The sequence below is a fragment of the Hypomesus nipponensis genome, chromosome 24 (assembly GCF_054491055.1).
Source record: "Hypomesus nipponensis isolate SF chromosome 24, ASM5449105v1, whole genome shotgun sequence".
Classification (NCBI taxonomy): domain Eukaryota; kingdom Metazoa; phylum Chordata; class Actinopteri; order Osmeriformes; family Osmeridae; genus Hypomesus; species Hypomesus nipponensis.
In genome coordinates, this window is record NC_140384.1 from 3,200,828 (window position 1) to 3,225,708 (window position 24,881).

A 24,881-nucleotide genomic window follows, 5' to 3' on the forward strand; every position below is an offset into this window, starting at 1 on the left:
GTAGCTTGACTAACTAGTTGCTGAACTACAGGTATCGTCACACAAGAATGGAGTAAAACAGGAGAGAGAGGTGCCCGCCTGACCGCGGTCCAGATCCGGACCCAGACGCAATACAATTTGGACCAAAGCCTAAATCAATATTCTAATTCAATCATGATCCAAGCGAGTTTTCGTTGGTTTGTGGTTTCACGCCTATATTGTTTTCCTACTTGGTTTCTATCTTTTGTGTCCAATCGAAAGATCCAATCAGGAGCTGTAGCTAATAGTAATCATCATGACAACTCACTCACTCAACGTTGGCCGCAACCTCTGTGGGACACGCAGGTTGTGTGTGTCATTCGCAACAATTCAGGCTAATTTGCAATTTGCTAACAGTAGCCTACCGGTTTCTTCCTTTACAAAAATCATAGCGTTACAAAACCCAGCAAAAAACGAAAGTTGATTGGATAATGGCAAATTTCAAGGCCATAGCCACGTGCTGTTTAACTTAGGGCACCGTTACATTACAATACTTATCTGTTTCACGAGTTTATTCACTCTCTAAATACATTAAGGTAACTCCATTGCATTTCCCAGAACTTTTATCGGGTGGTTTCTATACACTAGCCTACTTAGACAACTACATCGGATCATGTCATTAGGCGCGTTAGACTTCATGCAGCGCCGGCAGCGCCGACAGTCGGCTGCAGTCGGCTGCCTTAAAGCTGAGAATGCCATTGGCTGCTTCAAGTCAGCAGTCTGCAGCCGCCTGCAGCCGACCCCGGCGCTGCATGAAGTCGAACGCACCTATTGCCTCTCGTTCTTTCCTTCTGCAATGCTATTGGCTAAGCCAATGCGTGGCCATCACATGCACGGGGATGCAAACTCACGTACCATATTGGTTGGCCAAAGCATGCCTCTCATCCACTCTCAAGTAGTTCTTAAGAGACACGTACGAGGGTTCTCCTTACGATCGTGTTTGGGAAACGCACGTAAGAAATAGGTAACGATGGTTCGTTATATTGCTAGTCTGGAACCCTCGTAACAACTGATCCATCGTTATCGGGAAACGCAGTTTAGTAAACAGGATTTGATGGCAGCATTCCTGCACTTATAAAACGCAATTCAATGTGGAAGTAATCCAAGTATTTAGAATAAATTTACAAATACATTTTTGGGCATGTATTCCAGGGCTGCCAACCTTTTCAAAAACCTACCGAACTCGCGCCATGGAGTGCGGGGAGACACGAGGCGAGTTTACATGGCTGTTGGCGCGTCAATGTTGCTTCACCCCGTTAACCTTCGCGTCGTCCGCTACTGTTTACAACGTTAGATTGGCTATTTGTTTGGCGTTGCCTTTTCAGCGTGACATATACAAGGTGTGGCGTGAGAGCGTGAGAAATGGTTGAAATGCCTGTGTCACACGGCAAAACCGTGAGAGTTGGCAGCTCTGTGTATTCTGTATGCTGTAATGAAATACGTTTTTAAAGTATCCTTCCCAACACTGCCTGTGGCCTTCAGGCGTAGTCTAGGCCAGCCAGCATTGATGTTTCCTCTGGCGGTTTCACCATTTCAGCTGGCGTGCAACACTCCCTACCCAGTATGAAAATAGCCAGTGAGCAGCCGATGGAGTCCTGGACAGCTGACCGACAAGCTATGAGGACCAGGGGCAGGGAAAGGTGAGTGTCTCAATACTTCTGGTCGTTTGCTGTCACTATGGCCAACTGTTGCGCTATGGTCCAGTTGAATCGCTCCACCAGACCGTCGCTCTGAGGGTGAAGCGGGGTGGTGCGGGTCTTCTCCATCCCCAGTCGTTGGCACATTTCCGCAAACACCTGTGACTCAAAGTTCCTTCCCTGGTGGCTGTGAATCAACTCAGGCACCCCAAACCTGCTGATCAGCCTGCCCAGTAAAGCGTCAACGACCGTCTCCGCTTCCTGGTCAGGGAGGGCGTATGCTTCCGGCCATTTGGTGAAATAGTCCATTACCTTCAACACCTACTTATTACCCCTTTCTGAAACTGGGAAGGGCCCCATTACGTCCACCCCCACCATTTTCAAAGGTGCCCCTATGGGGAACTGTTGTAACTGGGACTGTCTAGGTCAGGGGTGACTGTCTAGGTCAGGGGTGTTCAATCCTGGTCCTTGTGAGCCCCTGTCCTGCATGTTTTAGATGTTTCCCTGCTCCAGCACACCGGATTCAAATGAATCCTCAGAGGTTGATAACAACCCGTTAATTTGAATGTGGAACGCTCTTCAGTCGCTCCGATGTAAGAACAGGAAGGCTAGCGTAATTCCGCAGACTTGCGCAGATTTTCAGTCTGAATAACCGCAGAAAATGTGAAAAAGAATCTGCGTAATATGTGGAAAAAATCAGCGTATGTGTGTTGGCTCGCCATATTTGGTTTTTATAAGCATGGAGAACAAAATAAACAAAGATTCACATTATATATGGTTAATTAACCAAAGTGGTTGTTTTAATATAATGTTTTTGTATACACCAAAACAAGGATATGGTATTAGATATGAGCAATACAAGAGAGAGTAAGATGAATGGAGGGGAAAACATCCTATTCTTTAGGCATGCTCAAGCCTCACATGGCAGGATGCTGACAACTGTTATCTTCTCTCCGTTGCACCTTCGCCGTCCCGCCTCACACTCTGTCATTGTCTGGGAGACAGAGGCATCTCCAACGCGCACACACACACTCAATCCTGGCCCAACACATTCTGTTTCGTCCTTGCAGCGACACACATTGGTCTGATCTATCAAAAGAGGGCAGTTGAAAACAGTTTGAGATTACAAGTGTTCAATCTGTTTTATATATAAAATGACATGCCATTGAATACATCTATACCATTGCAGGTCTCCCACAACTGGCACTTATTGCAGGGTGTTGATTCATGGTTTGGCCACTTGCAGCTGTTGTCCTCTGCCAACTTCATGCTCATTCCCATACATTGGCCAGCATGCATCTTGCACACGCTGATTAGGTCTGTTCGCCCTCTCTTAATATTGGTGGCACACACCGCCAAAGATGACCTGCCCAACGCAGCAACAGGAAAATCATACTCTGTAAAATTTAAAATATTCTCCAAACATTATGTAGGAAAACAATGTAAGATAGATGAGAGAAAATATTATAGGAGAGCCTACGGGCATTCATTGGGAGTTCTGCATACACATGCTTGGTCCACAGTTTTTTCCCAATATTTGCACTTAATATCCGCAGTGCGGGTGGGGTCTGGTGCTGCAACCTCTGGAAAAAGTAATGGTTAGATATGGCAGTTGATTTTAAGTTGGCACAACTGATACAGGATTATAATACAAATATACTGTACTGTATACATTATATTAGGCGGGCGCATATGTGAGACCATTAACACAGATCATCAAGTGTATTGGTGTTAGCTCTGCTCAGAGTGCCGGCAGAGGCAGAGGAACTTACCCTCACTACATTCAATGGTTTGTGGGTTTGGTGACCATTTCAGACTAGAGTCACATATGATCTCTGTTTCTCCAAGTACTAATCTGCCCTGAGGACAAGACAGTGTGATCTTCTGTCCTATGTCATAGGAGGTGTTCCAGACAGACGCTGTGACTTGATCAGAAAGTATAGGAACACCACACTTTGATCCTGGGAATGACAAGTATAGAAGCCAGCAGATTAAACCGGAAGAAGGCCAAAGAGGGACAAAGATGAGAAAAAGTGTGAGAGAGATGGAATGGTTGAGCAATATGATCATTTAGCAAACGGTTTTATCCAAAGCAACATATAGGGCAGGAGTGGAACCTGCAAGCTTTTGATCTGCACAACTGGATTCAAACAGTCTAGCACTGAGTCACTCATCCCCAAGGATGGACAGTTTGAAGAAAACAAATGAATGTAGCCGCAAGCAGCAATAGCAGATTTATCCTGAAAATGTATCCAGACAAAAAATGTATTGACATGCTATAGAAATGTCCCACTCATCTATACAGCCTTTTTAAGGGAATTGGATCAGAGGGCGATTTTAAGTTAATTATATTTTTTATTTATAATTTACCTTTAATGCCATTGTTTTTGGAGATATGAACTCGCCACCAGACATGGTCACATACGGCAAATATCCATTTCATAGGTTGAAGTGTCATTGATTTATGGACACGAGAAATATACACAATAGTTGTCAATTTACCAATATACAGATAAAACAACCATATTGAATTTGTCGTTTTGGCCAAATGTATACTGTACAGAAATACAAAATGGCGGCCATTCTTTGTTCTTGAGGCTTTTTGTTGTTCTTGAAAAATGAGGCATGTGTGCCAAGTTTCAGACATTTTGGACAAATGGGATGGAAATAAGATCACTTTGAATTGAGACGTAGCCCTGTAGTGCCACCTATGGGCAAATGTGGGCCATTTGTGGTGTAGGAGTTACTTGTGGCCTGTAGTTTTAATGTGCCAAAATGTTTTACAAAGGAAAACTTGAGTTATTGGTCAGTTTAAGGGGAGAAAAATATTAAACTAGAGAGGTTATAATTTCTAGGTGTGAATTGTGGCGGCTATTCAGGGGAATTTGTGGGGGTGTTTTGCGTTGGTTGCAGATGGGTATGTTTCCAGGCTTTGAATATCAACACCCTGTGTTTTTGTACGCCCTTCAACTAGTTAGCTAGCTCTACAATTTACCGGGGCTAGGTCTGTATATAGGAGCAAAATGGAGCACAGCAGCCAGCTGTAGAGCTAGGTATTTGCAGGTAGCAACGCTAGTGCTAAATAACTAGCTGGTCGGCTCCATGACGCCAGGTAAGTAGGGCATGTGAGACTGCTCACCAAAAGAACGAAGGGGAACCCACTTGTCAAACAGATAAAGACATGTTCGTAGGTACCTAGCGAAAAGTGGCCTTAACTTTCCTAGACTCTTATCTATGGTACTAATGCTGTGCTTCAAATACAACCAATATTTACCTACACCTTATTCTTGTTTAAGATCATTTACATAATATATATGAATGTACTGTATATGGAGCTGATAAAAAGATGACCTTGAAATTATGGCGACGCAAGGGAACATTTGGGTGCACCTAAATTTTGTGCTGGTGCACCTAAATAAAATAGTTAGGCGGACCAGTGCAACCAAAGGAAAAAGTTAGTCTAGAGCCCTGATTGGAAAAAGTGATTCAGTTTTATTAGCTTGACTTTGGATCATGCCATCAATCCACAACAGAGTGGCAAGCATGAGTGAGGACTCTCTCTAACAAGAGTGCTTAAATACATTACTGGACATGTTCAAACATAGAAGAAACATTGATATTCTGCTCAGTAAGGGGGCCTCGCTGCATGACCTCTTGAACTCAGAGACTCAAGCTTATATGTACACAGAAAATCTGCACAACACTTATTTAACTGAATGAATCCCTTACCAGTTCCTTGTTCAAACAAGTAACGCATTACTCAATTTTCTTTTGGTTGCAAGCCCTCAGCTTGTAGCTATAAGTCTAGGAAAGTTGAGGCTACTTTTAGCTAGGTACCTACGAAAATGTCTTACATTTACATTTAGTCATTTAGCAGACGCTCTTATCCAGAGCGACTTACAGTAGGTACAGGGACATTCCCCCCGAGGGGTGAAGTGCCTTGCCCAAGGACACAACATCATTTGGCTCGGCCGGGAATCAAACTGGCGACCTTCAGATTACCAGCCCAATTCCCTCACCGTTCAGCCACCTGACTCCATCCTAATCTGCTAGACAAGTGGGTTCCCCTTTGTTCTTTTGGTGAGCTGTCTCACAAGCCCAACTTACTCAGTGTCATGGAGCCGACCAGCTAAATAGTTATTTAAGACTTGCATGTACAGTAGGCCTACGTGATGTCACATTAAATAATGTATTGAAACTCAAGCTTGTGTGATGCGTCGCTTTATCGTCGCAGCGGTTTAGGTTTAGAATTATATTACAATAAGTAAAATAGTCTGGTTCAGTACATAAGTGAAGTGAACACCATTTTGCTACCATATACCTAGCTATAGTTTAGCTTCGTCCTAGATTCAGACCTAGCCCCAGTAAATTGTAGAGCTAGCTAACTACTAGACTTCTGCCTGGCATTTTACTAAATTATGTATTGATTAAAGAGTTTCTTGATTCAAGAACTTCATGCAAATATTGTTTTTCATTATGGTGGATTATTACCTTGATCCGTCTTGGTGTATAATGAGGATTGATCATGTTATAGGCCTATCCGAGTGACACTGAATATTCAGTACAATACGGCCCACATTGCTGCAGTCTCCCGGTCGTGTAGATTCACCCTCTACAACATCCGTAAGATCAGAAGATACCTGTCTGAGCCCTCCACCCAACTGCTAGTCCAAGCACTTGTCCTCTCCAAGTTGGACTACTGCAACTCGCTGCTCGCCGGTCTCCCAGCATGCGCAACCTGCCCTCTTCAGAGGATTCAGAATGCAGCGGCCCGCCTGGTCTACAATCTACCCAGACGCTCCCATGCTACCCCGCTCCTCATCTCTCTCCACTGGCTACCCATCACGGCCCGTATCAGATTCAAGACCCTGGTACTGACCTTCCGAGCCGTGAACGGGACTGCACCCGACTACATCAAGTCTCTCCTGCAGCCTTACACCCCCACCCTTCACCTACGGTCTTCTTCAGACAACCACCTGGTGGTCCCACCACTCAAGACCGCCCGGTCCCAACACAAGTTCTTCTCCTGTCTGGCCCCCCAGTGGCGGAATCAACTCCCCACCTTCAAGAAAAGGCTCAAGACGCACTTGTTCTGGGAGTACAACGGTACTTAGGAATGGTTTGCTTGACCCGATGTTAGTTTCCTCAAGGATCACAATGACTCTTGCTTAGAGACTTGTTGCTCTTGTGGTTAGTGGTAACTGATTAAAATGTTTGTACTCGCTGTGATATATTGTTTTTATTGTTGCTTGTTTTTCTACAGGTACACTAGCACTTATTCATGTTGTTCATGTTGTTAAATTGTAACTTGTTTAACTACATGCTCTTATGGTTCTTCCCTTTTGCACTTATTTTGGTTGTTCACAATATGTGCTTCCTGTTTTGGCTACTCAAAATGTTTTTGGGGCTATCTTGTTGTTATTATCAGTGACCTATGCACTTTGTAAAGCTCTCTCTTGGAAGTCGCTTTGGATGAAAGCGTCTGCTAAATGAATAAATGTAAATATGTGCTATTGCTAAGGTCAACCCATTAAATGTGCTTCCTGGGCATAAGTGACCACGGTGAATTGTCTTAACCCTTGTGCTGCCTTCGGGTCACATGACCAAAAGGTTCATAACGAACCATCGTTGTGTTTACCCAATACAAAGGCAAATAAAAATAATTTTCTTTTAACCTTCGCAATGTGGGGGGTCTGAGACAGCCCAACAGTTAAAAGAAAATGCTTCACTTTGTTTTTGTATGCGGTAAAATTGTCGCAAACGAAGGTGGGTCACAATGACTGATGGGTCAGAATGACCCGAGGAGAACACAAGGGTTAAAATAAAATACTTTTCCTAATGTAACGCAAGACTAACTTAACGCCTTACTCTCTACAGTAGGTAACGTAACTAGTTACTTTACAAGACACGTAACTGTAATTAGTTATGTTAAAAAGTAACATTACCCAACTCTGGTGCTGACATTTTGACAGGTGCTGACGTTGTGACGTTAGGCTAGCACTGAGGTCCCTGGGTGCACACAAGAAACTTTATGCCACAAAAACGTTGTAGCTTCTTAAACCGTGCAAAATAATGTAAATCCCAGTACAAGGCAGAGTAATACAACGCAATCACCAGCAAAACTAACCTTTTGACACCAACGTTGTCTATGTAGCCCAAATATTGAGGGATCCTTACGGGTAGGAAAATAAATAATAACTAGAGAGGGTACAATTTCTGGGGAAATTGTAGGGTGTGCTTGCTTACTTGCGTTGGTTGCAGGGGTCTGTATTTAAATTACATTTCTGTATATTTTATATTAAAATGCCTAGCCTACTTATTATTTATAAAGATTACATAGATTTAAAAGCATATTTTTTTCTGCTCATTTACAACTCAAAATACTAAGAGTGAAATAGTTGCCTACTCATTTCCCCTGCAAGAGGGAATGGTGATCAGCAACCTCATAGTTGAATCAAAACTAATACATTTGGCAGACCGGTGTAAAAATTGACCTAATCTCTATGACTTAAACGTCATTGTAAGTTTTTCCCTTCTCGTAATATTTTCAGGCATTTAGCCTACTCATATTGCATTCATTCAATAATAAAGAACCCCCTTTGAAGCTTATTTTAACAACAACGTTACCAGCAGCTATCTCAGAAGGAATCGTGATTCAAATAGTACCATCTGCTAACTGAAAATATGCCCCCAAAAACGTAAATAAGCTTGACATTTATTTTGGGGAAAATCACTCATTCATTAAAATTTCAGTGGTAGCGATCATTGTCAATAAAAAGGCAAAATGCGATATAGCCCTGCTGTGTGGAGAAGCTGCCCTGGTAAATTGTAGGCTACAACTAGGCCTACTACTACAGTAGACTGTCTTGGTAGCAATTGCGTTGGTTGAATTCGATTTAACGTTACTTCCGTTGAACGTTCTAGGCTGAAATGAATTATTTTCATGAACAGATTGAAGTTTAGGCTGTGGCAATGAAGTTCAGGTTAGTAGTCACTAGTCAGATAGTTTCACCTTTTGAAAGACTTTTGATTTAAGTAATGGTAGTGCCGAACATGTGCCGTTTGACTTCCTACGTAGGCTACTGTACTGTAAACAGCTGTGGAGATGTTTTTTTTTTTTAGCTACTGTACTAGACTAGGCTACAGTACAGCGTTGCAGTGAGCTACACTGGTTTGAAACCACAGGTAATGATCATTTCACCAACAAATCATTTACTTGTAATCTAATGTCATAATAAATCCTACAACGAAAATGTATTTGTGAGGAATGTTAATTTTAACGATTGAAAACAGATGCATCATAGACCGCTGTAGTATGTGTTGCCCGGACAACAGAGGCTAATGTCATGATGCTAATGCTTCAGTGAAATAGTAGACTACTGTTTCCGAAAGTAGATATAACTACTTCCTTATCAGCTTATATTGTTTTTCATATCACAAAGTTAAATTTGTAAATAGTTATCACCCTGTCCTATTTTCTTATGGCGTTTCTGCAGCTCCCTTGCAGTAAGGCAGTTAGCCTAGCTATTTCCCAGAAGTTAACAAGCTGCTAAACTAATGTTCTGCTAGAGGTAGTTACGCGATATTTTGTGACGTTAGTGACATCAGTAGCGTCAGTGACTGTGGCTAGCAAGTTAGCCAAAGTTAGCTTCACTTTTGCCACAAAAACTTAATTAAAACCTAAACCGTGCAACGGTACATAAATCCCAATAGAACCAACGCAATCGCAACCAAGACGAACCTTTTGACATCGACGTTGTCTATGTAGTCCAAATATTGACTGAGCCTTAGGGGCGCGAAAATAAACAATAATAATACAAATAATAAATATATATGTGAGATAACAATGGTTGTGCCCTTGCCGAAGGCAAAGCACACCCAATAAAGAATAAATATATATGAGAGAGAACAAAGGTTGTTTTCTTGCCGAAGGCAAGGACACCCAATAATACCACCAATGACAATAGGTTTTTTCCTGAAGGAGCAATCGGAGTAGATTTCAACCTGACCTAGGAATCCAATTACAAAGCACATTGAGTCATATTAACACTGTCTTACTCTTGCAATGTCTTTCAGGTGTTGTCCACGTTTTTTCACTTTTGCACTCAGAAATCTTTTCACCAACCAGATAGTAACCATCAATGCACGTGTACTCAACTGTAGTGCCCATCAAATGCACATCTCTGGGGTTCTGAGAAAGAGGAAAATACAGGGAAATTAACTCAAACATATCCTCAGAGATGGCAAGTGAACAGATGGGAGAGATGCTCATGAATGGTTCTGTGCTACATAGCTTAGCAAAAAACAAAATAACTCCACCAATATCTATGGCTGAACATTTCTTTTCTCCCATTGAGTCAAAGTTGAATAAATTGTGTATGACGTGTTTGAGGTAGAGCTCCAAAAACAATGCTTCTCACCAGGACAAAGCCATTGTATAAAGGAGGAGGAGATGTGCAAGCTTCTTTTGCTGGCAGAGAAGAGTCAAAGCACTGAGGTTCCATATTCCTATAGCGAGAAAGAAATAGACACAACGCGACAAGGTAGAGAGGTCATTTACCAGGGTACCTACTGAAAACTCATGCATCAGCAGAGACTTAGAAGGTCCTTACTTGATGTCCTCCAGGTCATCATCCCAAACTTCTCTCTCTGCAGGCTCGCCAATACAATGCTGACCGCCATTTTGAGGGGCAGGGTTATTGCACTGTCGAGTTCTCATCATCACACCTCCAGTAGAGGAAGTCCAGTCAGACCAGCAAGACCACCTTCCATGGATCACACCTGGCAGAGAGAAGGAAAGATGTAGTGATGGAGAGAATGATGGAGTAGAGACAGCGATGTGCGGTCAGGGGAGGCAAGGGAGGCAGTGCCTCCCCTGTGTCATCATGAAATGTAAAAAAACAATCATAATTTAATTTATAATTATAATATGTGTCCACTGATCTCTGATAGAAATTTAATTATTGGGTGATTCCAATTATTTTTATAGCTAATATTGCTGAATTTGTGTCATTTCCTGTTCAAATACGGGGAAAGAAGCGAAAGGAGGCAGCGACTAGTTGTGCCTCCTCTCGGATTGCGCAATCCCGCACAAACTGGGCTGAGCTGCTAATTTCTTTCGCTCAATTTGAGCACGTGCAATTTGATCTCTATGAATGTCACCAATGTAATGTTTGTACACGTTTTTATTATGTCTTCACATTTCATAGTCTTGGTTATGTATTTTACGTATTTGTATAACATATTTGTCTTGCTGATTGTACACAACGCCGCAGTGAAAAAGCAGGAGGGGAGGCAGCCAGTAGCTCTGCTTTACAGAAGGGGGCGTGTGGGGGGGCTTGTTCTGCTATTTTTCTTCATTTATAGACAAATACCATTGTATGGTTGTTGCTAGCTAAAAAAGTTGTTTATGTGTTTGCCCCGACTGATTATAAGATTGTATATATTTAATATCGCATTTTTATAATCTTGCATATATGCAAGATTATAAAAATGCGATATTAAATATATACAATCTTAACAATCTTAAGCTTAACATTTCTCAAAACTGGACTTTCAATCAAAACTGGAAGATATAAATCATGGAAGATCGATGCCTGGAGCAAAAAGATTTGCTTCAAACGACGGGAAAGAAGATAACAAAATTATATAAAACTAGATAAGAAAACATTAAGTTATTTTAAAGAATTAAAAAAAAATTGTATTTTTGTTATGGACTGTATATACTTTCATTTCTATTGAATGAGCATGAATTGTGGAATTGTGATGGCAAATTAAGAACACTGAGCCTCTATAAATGTAACGCTTTTCTTTGGCCAAATGTGTGTGTAAAGAATGCTAACCATTAGTCAATGTACAAGCAGTCAGTTGAATGGTGAATTGATGCTGCTCTGTAGAATTCATATATATGTAAATCTGACTTTGAAAGAGTCAGTGCCTTCCCAGCCACAAACCTCAGCGCAAGTCACGTGGAGAGTAAAGAGAGATGAACAGTGAAGGAGAAAGAGAAGCAGTGTGGAATTGAGAAAGTGTGAGATGTGCTGTATGAGTGTGTTTCTGCATATGTCTGTACACACTATGTAATGGTCATGCCAGACAGCAAACTCCAAGCATGATTTTAGGAGTACATATTTTCATTTAACTCAGACAAGATAGAAACCAAAGAGGATGGGGTGGATTAAGAGCAGCAGTAGGGTAAAAACTTTTGGATGCTTATCTCGAAAATGGTGTTCATAGCTCTTCTTACTTTTGAAGGCAGTAATCATTTTGGTTTGTAGACTTCTTTAGAGAAGCAAATGTAAAGCTCCTTGGTGGACAGTCCAGGTTGAACAATGTTTATATCAGCATGTTCCTTAAATCCAGTGAAGTGTATTTTTCATGTTGTTTGTGCTTTTTTTTTTTATCTCAATAGTTCCTGTACCTTCTTGTTATTTTATTGAACTCCAAGTCACCCTAATCAGTACCATTCAGTTTTTAGCTTAGCTTTTACAGTATAATCAAAACTTGAGCCTCACACACATACAACTCACTCTCAGTCTGCACACCTTATCACTGGACACCATACCACACAGCACCACTGTATACTACACCATACCACACAGCACCACTGTATACTACACCATACCACACAGCACCACTGTATACTACACCATACCACACAGCACCACTGTATACTACACCATACCACTGCACCACAGTCTGACCTACCTGCCTGTTCCTCCACATCTGTTCCAGTCTCACAAGCAGCACCTTTGGTGCCAGGCTTACAGAGGCATTTACAGATGTCTTTTTCCCTTATAGGGACACCATTGTTCTGGCAAGGTCTACAGCGGCAGGAGTGTCTCTCTGCGAGGTACTGTTCTATGGCCTGCCTCAGGTAGATCCTCTTTATCCCCGCACACTGGACCTCTTTCACCAACTCAGAGATGGGGGCCAGCTAAGACACAACACCACGCCACAGGACGTTAAGACTACTCAACAAGATGCATGAACACACAAAACGACATGATATAACACAAGATAAAATAATGAACAATGCCATCTTGTGGCACAAGACACAACATGAACCTTTGCATGGCATGTGTCAGTATATTTGATTTGATCCTGAGTTTGTCTCTGTTTGACAACAGACCTACGTGACACTCTCTTACCTTTTCTTTAAACACCCCTGGAAAGCTCTTGAGGGAGTCGGCCCAGTTCTTGTAGATTCTGCCATTTTCTTGTGGGTTTCGTAGGTCTAAGTGTTTCAGGGCTTCAACATGCTCGGTAAATCCTCCAGTCACAATTACATCTTGTACAGAGTCCTTCTCAGAAAGAGCTGTTCAAATTACCAAATGTTGATGTTTAGTTAATAAATAATCCAGCTGTGAATATACCCTTCTTGAATGGCATGACAACACTTTTCTGATGTGAGAACAAGACAATCCCATTAAATCCTCAATATAAACATTTTCTGTGTCTTCACAATCATCAGGGTTATACATATTCAAGTTACATGATCTCACCTTCTTTGACCAGGTTTTCATCTGAGTCCTTTGTGCATTTTTCAGTCGTCCATTTAATAAATAGAAAGGAACGTTTTTTCTTGACACACTTACTATAGTCCCACTTCACAGACTCTGTTGACACATTCAACAGGGTCAGCTCTCATACAAATTGCACAGTATTACAGTGCATGTATCGTACGTGTCTATTTTGGAAGATGCACGTGTCCAGATTTGAAGTTGTTTATACTGTCTTTATGTATGTGTACTATACTTTATGTAAGTAGTGTGATGGTGTCAGACTCTTACCAATCTTATTAACTGTCTTCTCGGTGAGGCTGGTGAGGACTCTAAATTTACCCCCCAATGTTCCCCTAGTTCGGTAATGGGTTCCAAATCTCTCAAGAACCTTGCTGTAGCTGGCATAATCATACACATTGGGCAGTCGAGTCAGAGCTTTCCAGAACTCCTCTGAGAGAGTGAGATAGCGCGGGGCATTACTCTGGTACTGAGCCATCTCTATTTCATTGTCGATTGTCATCAGCATGTTTTTCTGCAGTAAAGAAATACAGGTTATTTCCTGGTTCCTGGTTGAAAGAAAAATTTAATGATCTAATTTGTACCCAAAAAGTGTTCTTTAAAAGTATGTTACAAATATATCTTAATGGTTCTAGGCAGTATTTATCAATTTGTTTCACAGATTCGATACTTTATATTACACATAATGCAAAACAGAGGGGGAGATGGGATGACTTTGACCAGTCACCTTCTGACTCCAACCACAGGACATCTTCCTGTTCTCGTAAGTCTATTAAAAATCGAAGATGGCGATCCATCTTTGGGTCCATCTATGCCATGACGATAAATGATCTCAACAAGACATGCTGCTACCCTTAGTTTTCCAAACAACAATAAGGATAGACAATTGCAAGCTTCATTGTGACTGTTTATCCATTCCAAAACGCAATTCTTATTGGTAACTTTGACTAAACTCACACAGACTCAGTCTCACAATCCCACTTTGGATATTCACCCATTGACAAGATCTTCAAATGAGCCCTCGAACACCCAACAGAGGCTGACGATTTATCAACCCTAATCAAACATGATGGCCATGTGTCAAAGTGTCCTTGAGCAAGACACTGAACCCCAAGTTGCTCCTGATGGCCAAGCTAGCACCTTGCATGGCAGCTCCACCTCCGTCAGTGTGTGAGTGTGTGTGAACGGGTGAATGAGAGGCATAAAATGTAAAGCTCTTTGAGTGCCGCTAAGGTGGAAAAATGCTATATAAATGCAGTCTGCATTGACCATTTTCATACCAAAACTTTAGTATGAGTGAAGCGAGTTCGGGCATGGCACTCGGGCAGCGCGCGTCATATTACCCTTCGCCGTGTTCTTAGCACATAGGCTTAGCTCGATGGGCGGCGCTATAAAATCCTCGATTACCTTAGTGTTCTGCGCTGCTGCCACACACCACCATCCCCTTCTCCCCCATGGTGTCTGTCTGTACTCCCCATTGGGGGATTTAACTCATTGCTCCCTGCCTCGTGTCATGCATGCTGCAGCGAGGCAGGGAGCAATTCCCCATGTACATCCATTCCGCCAAAGTTAAACTTAAAATACATGGTGAAATCAATCATGTGAGTGTCTTGACTGAACTAATGTTCTCTTCTCTGCATAGCATTAAAAAAAAAATTCAGAATACATACTTTTAAATAAAATGTTTCCTTGATTTGTCGAAAAGAGGAGTTATGTCGCAAAAAGCAAAGCGTAAATCAGCAGAGGGGTGTTATTTTCAACAGCGTAAATAGATTTTTGATTAAGTTGTCCCCAAAAAAGGGCAATGTTGCCTCAAATACAGCAATAGGGCTGTCAAAATTGCTAAAAAATGACGTTCGAATATTCCCTTTACAAAAACACATATTCGAATATATTCGAATTTCTGGTTGCGCCTTAGGTAGGCCTACGTCAATAACAGGACAAATTAATACAACGAAACGAAATCCCCCCAAAATCTAAAGAGTTGTGTCTGGAAATATTTTGGATTTTGGTCAGTTGGGGGTAAACTTGTTGAACCTACAGCTAAAGTAGTGTGTAAACTACGTAAGCTAGAGTTAGCTTACCATTCAACAACTAGCAACTTGAGGCTACATCTCAATGTTTACCACAGCACAGCTCGCTCGGAGCGTTCAATGTTTGTTCTATACTGTAAATGTTTTACTTTAATACTTCAATCACTGAATGAAGCCTGCCATATTTGGGACAAGAATCGCTTAAATTGCTTGCACAAAACTCTCTCAGAACTCATTCACTCATTCATTTTACACCGCTATCCGGTGCGGGAGAGAGAAAGAAAGAGTGCGAGCGAGCAGTGCCGCCGCTAGCCATTTTGGTGCCCTACGCTTAATTCCTTTATGATGCCCCCCCCCACCACCACCACCACCGCTGCCCTGTCAATGCATCCACATTCTGTGTTTGATATGATGCTGGTTACAGAGTTAATGCGAGCGCGCAATTTTGGGGCCTTTATTTGAGTGCATGATGTATTTTTGTCTCTTAATTTTTCAGCCCCACCCTTACATTTCTTAGCATGGTTTTCCAAATTAATTATAAACATTTAAAACTGAAAGCATGCAGCCAAGGAGCTCTCCACCTTTATTACTCATTTAAAAACTATTTGATCAATCGAATATAAAAGTATCATAGAATGTACAGTAAAGTAACATCTAGCTGGCGTCAGTTATTTCAAATGCATATATACATTTTAACAGTAAAATCTAAATTGAGTTTGCACCTAACATATTTGAGTGTGCTAAAATTAGCAATAACGTCAGCTAGTTCGAGGTGTATGCATAGGCTAACTATAAGTTTGCAGCATATTTCCCGTATTTATCAATAATTAAACATGGACTTACCTGAAAGTGATGCAAGGGCATCATCTTGCAGTTTATTTCTTTTTCTGCCACTGACTCCTGTTGTCTTTTTGAGGCCATTTTCGAAAAGTTTACCTAGCCTACTGTCAAAGTTCCTCAGGCCACTGAGATAGAAAAGGGCACCCACGGCGAGCTTGGAAAGTTGAGTGTTTATTTGTTTTTTTTTGTGGGGTGGGGGTGAGGGGGGGCACCATCGTAACGTTTTTTTAGCAATTAAATATATCTGTTGTTTTACCTGTTTTGTGATAAACATGCCTAAAAGGTGCGTAATATTTATATAGGCCTACTGAAATAATATCGGCATTATAATTATAATACTATGATGATTTTTCAATTGGCACATTTTTAATGCCCCCTCAGACCTTGGTGCCCTACGCACAGCGCGTAGGGTGCGTTATGGGAGCGGCGGCACTGCGAGCGAGAGGCCAAGGTCTGCGGTCTTGGCCACGAGTTCATTTAGCCTACTTATTTTGGTGTTGGTCAAATTGTCAAATATATTTAAACTAGATGTGGGCATAGCTTTAAAAAAAAATCTAAATTTTGACTGTAATCTCGGAATTAATCTACATTAATCTAGATTAAAATGGCTCATTTGAATTCTGCTAAAGCCATTCAGAATGTGTGCTACCCAAATAATGGTAAAGTAAGTAAGAGAACGGGCTTCTCAAGCCAGATGAGCGAGGTTAGTTAGCTTGGCTGATAGTTGTGCTGACGGGCTTGCTTTGGTTGCACTCTAACATACCGAAGTGAAATCAGTTTCATATTTGAGATTCAACAGACATTCATATTCGTACCTCCGCGTCATATTTAGGGACCGGGGTAAAAGAGTAGACAGTCCGAATGTTTCTTCAATATCTTTGTCAAAATCGACCATACAAACTTCAAACTTGTTGCACATGCTTCTACTACTGACTGGCCAATTTGTCCGAGCTTTGGTTTGGTGATAATGTTGATAATTGGTTAACCCATAGACAATAAATCAATAAAAACACAAATGTTCCAGTATTTCCTCAATATCTTTGTCAAAAATGACCACAGACACTTCAGACCTGTTTCACATTCTTCTAGCCTACTACTAGCTGACCAAGTCGTCCAAGCTTTGGTTTGGTGTTAAAATTGATTATTGATTAACCCATAGCCAACAAATCAACAATAACACCAATATTCCAGGATTTCCTCAATAAATTTGTCAAAAAGGAACAACATTGTCACCGGCAGTATTTCCGATGGAATCGCGATTCAAACAATACCATCTGCTGACTGAAAATATGCCCCAAAAAACGTAAATAACCTTGACATTTATTTAGGGGGAAATGGCTAATTCAAAAAAAGTTTGCTGGAAGCATTTATTGTCATTGTTTTTAGCTAACATTCTGATAAAATGCCACTTCAAATATTGATAAAAACGATTGTATCACGTTTTCAGCTGATTTACTGATTTCACATTAAGCTTTAACTTCTTACCTTTCGAACTAAATATTGTAAAAAAATAAAAATAAAGTTAGCTTATCCTTTACTAGAGCCGGTAAAAAGACGCTGGCGCCGGTAAATTAGCCGTGCGCTACCCTTGTCCAAACCCGACCGCATTTATACTTGTAGTAAACACTTGTTGCTGCTGTTTTTCCGGGGATATTAACTTGATCCAGGGTCACCAAACTTACAATAATGCTGTCAATATATACGGGGACAAATATCTCGCTTCAACATCTCCAAACTATGCGATAAAATCTACATTTGACTGTTTACCACCACCTGCTGGATGTTTTGTTGAACTCTTCTCATGTCATAGTAAAAGCGTCGCCCGAGTGGTTTTTCGGCTTTCTCTCATCAATGTAACTTTCCTAAATTATTTAGACATGTAAACGTCCATATATGTTTATTAAACATAGGGGCCCCCTGGCATAGCTAGGGGCCCCCTGGCAGCTAGGGCCCCAGGCGGCTACCTACTTTGCCTAATGGGTAAATCCGCCCCTGCTCCAGACCCAACTTCCCGACCAATTTTTTTTTGTGGACGGGGCTAAGTTGGGCTGGCAGCCAGGCTAATTGTTTCTAAAATGACACATACAATCTCAGTTGAAGGAATTATGACTTATTTTGAATTGTACATATAACAATTTGTGAAATATTGTTAACCTATTTATTTTATTAGGTAAGTTCCATATTCACAAAGCAAAGTTTTCCAAGTCAACCCCATGTTTTAAACTATTCCGAATTGAAACTGACATGTAGGCTACTTAGTCTCTTAACAAAAAAGAAAGGTAGTATAATAATGGATATCTACTCAAAACTTATCAATTAAGAATTCTTGCTCTCAATGTCTTTAAGGAAATTTGCAAGTCTGTCACCTTGTTACATAGGCCTACTTGTATTTGTTTACATTCTTATGTTTACAAAATGTGAAAACTGAAATTGTTAACTGAATTCTAATTACTATTTAAAAAAATAAAAAAAGTTTCCTTGGTTACGTAGCTAGAACTAGAATAAGCCACCTTAATGGAAAGACTGACTAGTTTTATCCATCGTTTTTTAATTACAAGTACTAAACTTGAGACCCTAAATGTTATGATGTAAGTGCATATTGAATACTGTGGACTGTTGACTGCAACTCACCTCATATTTGTTTTCTTCCAGTTTGTAATTATAGTTATAGTGTCCTGTTGTGGTTCCTGTGGTTGTCTCTCTTTTTTCGATTTCCTTGAGGTATGACCACGTGCTTTCAAATAACTCATCACTGAAGTCATTTCGAACAGTGACCTGGAAGTCACAAGAAGTAGGCATTATACAAAAAATCAGTTAAATTAATTTTGAGATCTTAGGTATTGTAAATCATGTAATCATAATTATAATACCTAAAAATGATATCTATAACAAGAGATAAATTGAGCTGGAAAACTATTGACAAGACTAGACAGCGCTAAGGATAAGGCTACATGGACATGGCCAGGCTCTCATCACTGATTTGATTGCAAACTTTGACTTCATACACTATGTGCAACACAGTCATGTTTTGGTTCATGGAGATTGTGAGTTTGTGGCAAAGTGGTAGGATTAGGAACTAGCAACTAGGAGTAGGCACTTGCAACTAGAATTAGGAAAATGTATAAGTGGATAAAATCCTTAAAATTAGATTCATGACTTTCCGCGGAAGATAAGAGCATCTACTAAAAATGACTAAATGTAAAATCTGTGTTGGAGTAGAAGAAAAACTGTGCTGGGCTATTGCCTGACCTCAGTATTGTACTTGATGATGCATTGGGGCAACCTATAGCGCTTCCTGTTGTCACCAGAGAAGATGGTCCTGCATTGGCCCCCAAAGCTCTTGGTATTTATCACACTGCCTCTAGTCTCGCCCGTCAAAATATCAAAACTGTCAAGAAATAGCAAAGGACTGCATTATGAATTGTGTGTGTATTCTTGTTTCTGGAAGAGCATTAATGAAAAGTCATCTTACCCCAGTCCTAAGAGTTCTACATTGGGTGGAGGTTGATCAATGTCACATACACTAATTCCTTCGCTTGGACACGTTTGACTCAGTTCATCTTGGTTATCTTCTTCACAGTCCTGATCTCCATTACACTTTAAAGACATACTAATACACTGCCCTGGGGACACACCACACAAACAATGTTAATGTGATGATGGCATGGACTGGACTTGTCATTGGCTTTTGAATAGCTTACCTGAACGACATCTAAACCTGTCCCCACATCCACTCTGCAGGGGGCAGCCTTGTGTTGTCGAACATCCCCTTGTCTCAGTGGGCCCTCCACCACATGGGTTTCCCCCAAACTGGGCATAAATCCCCATAAGACGGACCCGAGACTGAAAATTGGAACACCCCACATTCAATCTGCAAGTATAGTTACACTTTCTATTGTGCCATTTTTGTATTTAATTATTTTATTTCCTATAAGTAGGCTAATATATTTTCAGTTCACAACTAGCACATCTCTGCAGAACAGACAGCAGATTGTAAATATTATAACTGATGTCCTGTGGATACTTATCCATATTTTAGACAAAAATGCTCACATGTCTGTAGTGAATAGAAAGGCCCATAGCAATGTAATTTTTTGCAAAATGTACAGGGTTGTTGCTAAGTAGCCACTTTCAAACTAAAATACCTTTACTTCTGCAGAATAGCTATAGGCAAAAGTAATTCAGAATCAGAATTCGGTCAGTTCGCCATGTATGTCATACAAACAAGGAAATTACTTTGGCAGGGAGGTGCAAACACTAAACATTTATGGATCTTAAATTAAGTAAAGGTACAGAAGTTTAACTATTCCTAAAAACTAAACAATCTAAGAATAAAACAATTTAAATATAAAATTATATATATATATAAAAATAAGAATGAAAATGAGCAGCATGAGTGGACAACAGTGTAGTGCAGATACTGGGTTAAATAATGAATGAATGTCAATGGGAGTCCTTGATTTTTGAAAGAGTAGAGACCATGACGATAGTTCACTCCATGGAATGATTTCATTGTAATCAGTGGAATAAATATGATTGGTTGATTTGTTGTGTATATTATTACTACGTGCTGAATGTTAAGGACTGTGCAAATGGAGTTTAATCTGTGCAAAAATATTGTGGTATGTTACAAAGAAACGATCTTTACACTGTCTTTAACGATCGTCAAAATTATGGGAAGGTGGTGGATTTAGTCTATTTCGACATCATTTAGATTGAGTTTTAACAACTTTAAAACTATTTTTGAACCAGCAATGCCAGTTGCATGACATAACTTGACAACATCCTGTGGACCATATTGTTTCTACTGTATCTTGAGTATAATTCTAATTTAAAGCATGTGTATGTACCAGGTGATATGTTGTGGTAATTAGTGCTTGGAGAATAGAACATTCTTAAGATCTGGGCTTCACTTCTTACCTGTGATTTAGAGCAACCATCACACATGGACCACTCCCCCCAAGACCCCCATGTACAATCCACCGGAGCAACATGTGACACACCAAAACAAAATGGAGTAGTTTGGAACAACCTGGAAAAAAAGCATGAGGATTTCAACATTTACATTTAGCAGATGCTCTTATCCAGAGCGAACTTACAGTAAGTACAGGGACACTCCCCCCGAGGCAATTAGGGTGAAGTGCTTTGCCCAAGGACACAACGTCATGTGGCAAAGCCAGGAATCTAACCGGCAACGTACTGATTAATAGCCCGATTCTCAAACCGCTCAGCCATCTGACCATCTGATCATACTATTGTTCAATACTAGGCTAAGTTCAATTGCAAAGTCTACTATACAAAGCTGAGACAGTAAATTCAGCAAAAGCAAAGTTTTTGTCTTGCACATACTGAAACACAATGCAAATCATGTTTTCCATAGAGACATATCCTTGCTAAAATGTCCCTAATTCTCACGACAATGTGTCAACTCTGAAATTCCTGATTTAATGGTAATGATTCAAAGAACTAAAGGGTCACTTTCACAACAACAACTCACAATAAAATGACGTACATACAAAATGGAGTACAAATATAACTAAGAAAATGTTTTCTGTTTCTCTTACCATGGAATAGAAAGAGTTACACAATTAGCTTCGCTCGGAGAGACCAATAGAGACAAGAGCCAGACACAGGCTAGCCTTATTGTAACACTAGTCTGAGAAGAAAAAGCAAGGAGGGAAGAGAAAGAGTATTAGTCATAAAGAGATGCCCAGCAAAACAAGTTAGCTTCCTTGATCTTTGTCAGTAAAAAGCTTGTATGTTAACATTATGATATGATACATTCCATCCTTTATATAAATACACATATATACATTTGAATCAGTTATATTTAAAATGTTAAACATACCTTCATGGTGAGAGTGCGGATAATTCTCTGACTCTGAACATGGCAAACAGTTATGCAGTTCAAGCTTTGCGAAATGTTTATTCCAGTTCTTGCCAAGGGGTTGGATACTTACGGGAAGAGCTCTGTTTTTTCTTCTAAGGAACTGTGAAGATAATGTTATGTCTATGTGTGTGTGTGTATACGTGTGTGTCATTGGTTAAGAACATTGGGTTCTCTGCCAAGAGCAGTCTCTGGGGTTGAACCTGACCTCTGGCTCTTCTGCAGAAAAAGCTATTAATTCCAGAGGTGAGGACCTTCTTAGCCTCCCTCGTCCAACGCAAAACACAAGGGAATTATTTTAAATAAAAACATATACGCAAGACACATCTGCAATAATCCGTATTGCATAGTTGAAAGGCTTGTTATGTCTGTTGCATTGTCTAGTATCCAAGGCATTGGTATTCTTAAAGCATACCTTTAGAGGTGGCATTTACATATTTGTTATTCACTTAATGTGGGTTTGTGGGTTGGAGGAACCCAAACCAATATTGTGTTTTTGAAACATACAAGTACAAAATATATATAAACACTTTCTATAAATGTAGATATTCACCTTTAGGTTTTGTATTAGCATGCATAGTAGTAGTATATAGCCCTGCATGGACAAGTTCCTCCCTACATTTCTGATTTGATACAGCTTCATACCCCCACTCGTAATCTGAGGCTTTTAGTGGTTCCCTGTACCCATTTTAAAACTAGAGGGGATGGATCATTCCGAGCAGTGGCCCCTGGGTTGTGGAATGCCTTGCCTCCCTTTATACAGTGTGCAACTTCTGTCGAAGCTTTGAAAAAGAAACTCAAGACTTTGCTATTCAAGCAGGCTTTTAATTAGTCAAGGGTTTTTTATGGTTGTTTGTCGTGTTTTCTATTTAAAATGTTCTTGTATTCTTAATTTGTAGTGATATATTGCATTTTGTTGTGAAGCATTTTGTGATTTTTATCTGTGAGAGGGGCTATACAAATAAACTTTACTTACTTATATTGACTCTTCATTATTAATTATGCATCATAAACATTAAATTGCCATGGATCCATATCCTGGTAAAATATTTATTGTTCATTTATTTTTAGGTCACTGTCAAAGTATTGTAAAAATGAGAGGAAAGTGCATTTAGTTTGGGAATTCTAGGCTTACTTGATTGGTGACATGTATGGGTAAGGAATATAAATCAGTCTTGATGTTGGACATCAGCAGGTTGTTTGGAATGAGGAACAGGGGGTGAAGGGAGCCAGGAGAGAGACAGGACGAGGAACTGAACACACCCAGGGAAACAGACTCCAAACACTGAGGGATCATCGTTACTATCTACCCATCTGGACCCTGCAAGGTAGAACTATTTTCGTGCTTTAGTCTTGTGTGTTGCACTTTTGTCTTGGGTCCTGTAATTTTGAAACTGTTCTTGTTTAAGTTTTATTGTTCTTTGCAGCCAAGAAGACTATTCCCTTGAGTTTGGGGAGTGTGCTATTTTTCCACTTTGGAGCGAGTACTTCTGTAACAAAGTGTGTTTTTACTTTGGTCCTGACAAGTAAGATATATAACTCTGAAAAATGTGGATTGAGCCTCAGTCTGTATGGGTTGAGCAAAGGAACATCCACAACTACAACCATAAAGTTCTCAAGAGATGGTACCCTAAGGACAATCCAGTATTCTACTTAAAAAATACCTAACCACGTACCATTGATATCTCTTCACGGGTGCGTTGTCTAAGTCATCAAATACAGTTTTAACCACACATAAATATATGCTAACAAATGCCATTCCCCTGAATTTACTATAGTGGCAAACTTAAGTTATTTGTGTAACGTGAGTGAATGCAGCAGGAGGGGAGACCCAAAAGCAAGGAGACAAGGCAGGCAAGATCACGGTGAACAAAGACTTCACTTTTTCAAAAAAAAACACGTACACGGCAGGGATACTCATAAGACACAATGACGCACAAGGACGGACAAAGGGAGCAAATACAGGGCAGGGTGTTTACACAACAAACAACAGCTCGGTGATTGGAACAAGTAACAGGAGGTACATTCTACGTCTATAATACCTTAACCCACCTCACTATGTGCAAGAAAGCGTTGCTCGTTAGTTCAGTTAGAGCTGTGGTGGTCATTTGAAAATGTCTTTCTTTTTGAGGCCACAAACTCACCAACATTTTAGTACAAAGAAGAAGAGGAAAGTTTAAATCAGGAAAGACAATGAAAGCTTGCCAAATGGAAGAAGAAATGTGGCAAGCAACCAGAGAAAGTGGAGGAATGGAAAGAAAATAACAACTACAGATGTGTGTGACACAGTAACCATACTGGTAAACCTCCACATAAACATGTGGATACATGTGAGCAAGGAAGATGTGTGGTTAATGACAAGGTGATTGCACCCTATCTTTCCTATCTTGCTCATCAATAATATTTTTTATGTTTTTGTGTTGCACTTTTTAAACACTGGATGGCAACAGTGAACCTCCAGTAACTGTATGCTGTTTGGCTAGATCAGTTTAGGAATTTGACAACACTATGTTTACTGCATTCAAAAACAGACTACGAGTACACTCTTCTACAATACAAGATGTTCATCAAAAACCCATATACCCCAATTTAATGGCATGCTGTAAAGCTTATGACAGTTACAGAGAACATTTGCATTTGCTTCTCCAGATCTTTCATGTAATATGTTATTCTGCAAGCAGAGAGCCAAAGTAACTGTTCTTTACAAATAGTGACACAGTACAGACTGTTTTCTGAAGAGCAGTCTTATTGCTCTCGCATTAGCGATGATACATCTGTGATGTTGAGGGAAGCACATCTCTAATTGCTGACATACAATACATCAGCTGCCACTTCGAAGCTCAGGAGGCTGTGTGGAAACAGGATGGTGACTTGCTAGCAGGGTAATGAATATCAGGGTCTTTTCGGGAGAAAGAATAATCCTCTGTTATAAATAACAGATGTT

At 40.3% G+C, this 24,881-nt stretch overlaps 1 protein-coding gene across 1 annotated transcript; it reads right to left on the bottom strand.

Moving 5' to 3' along the window:
• Positions 1-2,423: 2,423 nt before the first annotated feature.
• On the bottom strand, positions 2,424-22,031 carry c7a (complement component 7a). The gene is made up of 18 exons (XM_084690297.1): positions 21,899-22,031; positions 21,615-21,706; positions 20,971-21,082; positions 19,752-19,893; positions 19,523-19,673; positions 19,300-19,438; positions 18,682-18,825; positions 13,448-13,691; positions 13,160-13,273; positions 12,806-12,972; positions 12,363-12,591; positions 10,268-10,436; positions 10,076-10,163; positions 9,714-9,846; positions 3,428-3,616; positions 3,136-3,238; positions 2,837-3,021; positions 2,424-2,744 (listed from the first exon to the last, which is right to left on the bottom strand). The coding sequence occupies exons 1-18, from the start codon at positions 21,902-21,904 to the stop codon at positions 2,566-2,568; spliced, it is 2,586 nt and encodes an 861-aa protein (XP_084546423.1). The 5' UTR covers positions 21,905-22,031; the 3' UTR covers positions 2,424-2,565.
• Between the last annotated feature and the right edge of the window lie 2,850 nt (positions 22,032-24,881).